Source organism: Phalaenopsis equestris, unplaced genomic scaffold (genome assembly GCF_001263595.1).
Source record: "Phalaenopsis equestris unplaced genomic scaffold, ASM126359v1 Scaffold000002, whole genome shotgun sequence".
NCBI classification, from domain to species: Eukaryota; Viridiplantae; Streptophyta; class Magnoliopsida; order Asparagales; family Orchidaceae; genus Phalaenopsis; species Phalaenopsis equestris.
Window position 1 is genome coordinate 43,410,817 of NW_018164444.1, and position 3,258 is coordinate 43,414,074.

The 3,258-nt window shown below is 26.9% G+C and overlaps 1 protein-coding gene across 1 annotated transcript in view; it reads left to right on the forward strand.

Annotated features, from left to right (window-relative positions):
• Positions 1-2,158: 2,158 nt before the first annotated feature.
• The window catches only part of LOC110039101 (endoglucanase 23-like), a gene marked incomplete at its 3' end in the record, with an annotated part of 23,026 nt that continues 21,926 nt past the window's right edge, over positions 2,159-3,258 (forward strand). Inside the window, 1 exon segment of the mRNA XM_020744059.1 lies at positions 2,159-2,658. Coding sequence (XP_020599718.1) covers positions 2,260-2,658 — 399 coding nt within the window.

Genomic DNA, 3,258 nt, shown 5'->3' on the forward strand with positions numbered 1-3,258 from the left:
ATATATATATATAATTTGATATTCCATTTGAATTAATTTCAGAAATGAAATGATTAAATTTCAGCTATCTTTATTTTTGGCTGAATTTATTGAACAGCATCTCAGACTTTTGGCTTCAACAAGCAAAGCTACTTCTGCTTTTCACTGCTGCTGAGGAGGTGGGTGGAAATTAAAAAAAAAGGTTAAGAAAAAAGAAAAATAAATAAATAAATAATATATAGTTTGTAGACTGTGATTCTTCTTATATCTGAAGCTTTTCCAACTATAAAGCTCTGAACTTTATTCATTTTTTAATTATTATTATTATTATTATTATTTAATTATAAGCGAACTAATATCCATATGAATTTATGGTCTTTAAGTGGTTGAGGAGTTTGAATTTCTTTTTTATTTTTTATTTGACTGTTGGTTTTATTATTTTATTAAAAATATATATATAATTAGGGGTATGAAATTTTAACTTTTTTAATGTATTTATATGACTAATATCTAAACTTTTATATTTAATTATGTAGTCATAATTATATCAAAATATTTGCGTGAAAATAATAATGTATGTTTATTATATTTATATTAATAAGAATTTAAAAATCATTTTTTTAAAATACTAATCTATTTTGTACAGAGATTTTGATCGAAAAATATAAATATTAAATATTATTTTTGAGTGTTTAGGTATTTTTCTCCTCATAAATTTTCTAGAAAAAAAAAATATATTTAAATAAAGGTATTATTGTAACTTATGAAAAACAATCTCAAATTAAATTAAATATTTGATTGATCGTTCATTCATTATTATATTCTTCATAAAATAAGATTAACAAGTTCCCTTAAAATATTATAGACTCACTATTTACTTTTTTATCTAAAAAAATACAATTATTCTATATTATAATATTGTGAATTAGACAATTTATAGCCCACGATATCTAAAAAATATTACATCGAGAGAGTCCAGATGCAAAAAAAAACATCAAAATTTCAATCACTGTCTGCCACGTGTACAGTCGTACCTCTTAGTTAAAAAAAATATATAATCTAATACATAGTTAAGCCGAACTGTATACGTGACAGACAGTGATTAGAGTCTTGTAACACATCAGGACTGCTGATGTAATATTTTTTTTCACATGATTGATGCTATTGTCAAGAATAAATTTTCGTATAAATTAAATTTATATTTGAACATTTAAAATTTTAAAAATAAAAAATAAATAGTAAATATATTAAAAATATTCCAAATGATTTTCTCTTTTAAACCTACCAATTTAGACTTCTATTATTTCATCATTTGTCTTACACATCACCTAATCATAAGAAAATGAGATTATCATTATTTAAATGTATCTAATTATGATGGTATAAAATAGCTTTACCATAGAACATTCTAATTTAAGGTTTGTTAGGATATGTGTAGCTAAAAATAAAATATTTCACCCAATTGCAAATTATTATTATTATTATTTTTTTGTAATTTAAAACAATATAAGAAAGGAATACATTAAAATAAAAATAAATGAAAACATTTAATCTCAAATTTAATCATAATAAATGCTATAATTATAAAATTTATTTAAGATTAAGCCCTGGATTACATACTAAACTCGTTAAATAAAAATATTTTCCATAAAAATACAAATTAATATCATGATTTCTTTTTCCATAAAAAAAAAAATATAATTACTTAATTACTAGATTTGGAGGTCTAAATGGTTCATGAATTTCTATTTATGGGCATCGTCCAAATAATTAATCCACCCTTATAATAAAAAGGGCCATTTACACATATACCCCCAATTCTTATGTATTTACATATATAAAACCAAAACCTTAATTATTACATTTTTGTAATTAAAACACCATTTTCTACTTATTCCTTCAAAATAAACATTATGTATTTAAAATAATAATAATAAAAATTAATGCAATATTTGTATTCCTTCAAAATAAACATTATGTATTTAAAATAAAAAAAAATAAAAAAATTAATGCAATATTTACATATTTATTCCTTGAAAATAACCATTAAGTATTTAAAATTAAAAAAAAAAAGAAATAAAAAATTAACTTAAATTAATTTTTTGGGTGTGGGTCCCACCACCATATAGCCATGCATGTGAGCTCACTGACATTTCCCCTCGACAAACCCTCAACCCATTTCCCCCCGAATCCTCGCTCCATCTCTCCCGTGAACCTCACAGCTCCCAATCCCTCACTTATAAACCCCACATTTACCCAATTTCTCTGCAAAAATCCCCGATGAAGCCCAACCTCTTCCTTCTCCTCCTCCTCCTCTCGCCGGCGGCGATATCCGGCGGCCAGAACTACGCCGACGCGCTAGCCAAGTCGATCCTCTTCTTCGAAGGGCAGCGATCTGGCCGGCTCCCTCCGGATCAGAGGGTCAGGTGGCGGGGAGACTCGGCGGCATCCGACGGCTGGGAAGCGGGGGTCGATCTGGAAGGCGGATACTATGATGCCGGAGATAATGTGAAGTTCGGATTCCCGATGGCGTTCAGCACGACAATGCTGGCCTGGAGCGTCGTCGAGTTCGGCGAATTGATGCCCTCCGACGAGCTCGCGAATGCCGCCGCCGCCGTCCGGTGGGCCTCTGATTATTTGCTGAAGACCATCGCTTACCCCGATCGTGTGTACATTCAGGTAGTCCGTTTTCGATCGTTAGGAGGAATTCTGTTAATTTTCAGTCATTTTAATTTTATTTTAAATTTAATTTATTGTTATTTTTTATTTTAAAGAAGATTTGTTTGACTGTTTAATTAAAATAGAGTTATTTTTAAAAGTATTTTTAATGACTTAAAATTTATTATAATTTATTTTCATAAATAAATAAAAATATAATAAAAAAATATTAAATAATAATTTTGACAAATAGCTATTAATACTAAATTATTTTAAATTTTTAATTTTAAATAATTTCGCGTGATTAGTAGTATTTTTAAATTTTTTTAAAGGTGATTTAGAAATTTAAGAATTTTTTAGTTTTTTTTTTTAATTTTCTCATATAAACTTAATTTTTCATATCAAAATAGCATATAAATCATCTATAATTAAATACAAGATTAGGGATGTCAAAATGGCTCGTTGTTCAGGAAAATCTCGTCTTTTGTTCATTAAAAAACTCGTGTTAAATTCGTTCACTAGCTTAACAAACTGAATATGAACATATTTTTTGTGCTCGATAAATAAATCACTTCTTTTTGCCTCGAAATACTGGTCATAAATTATATATATATATATATA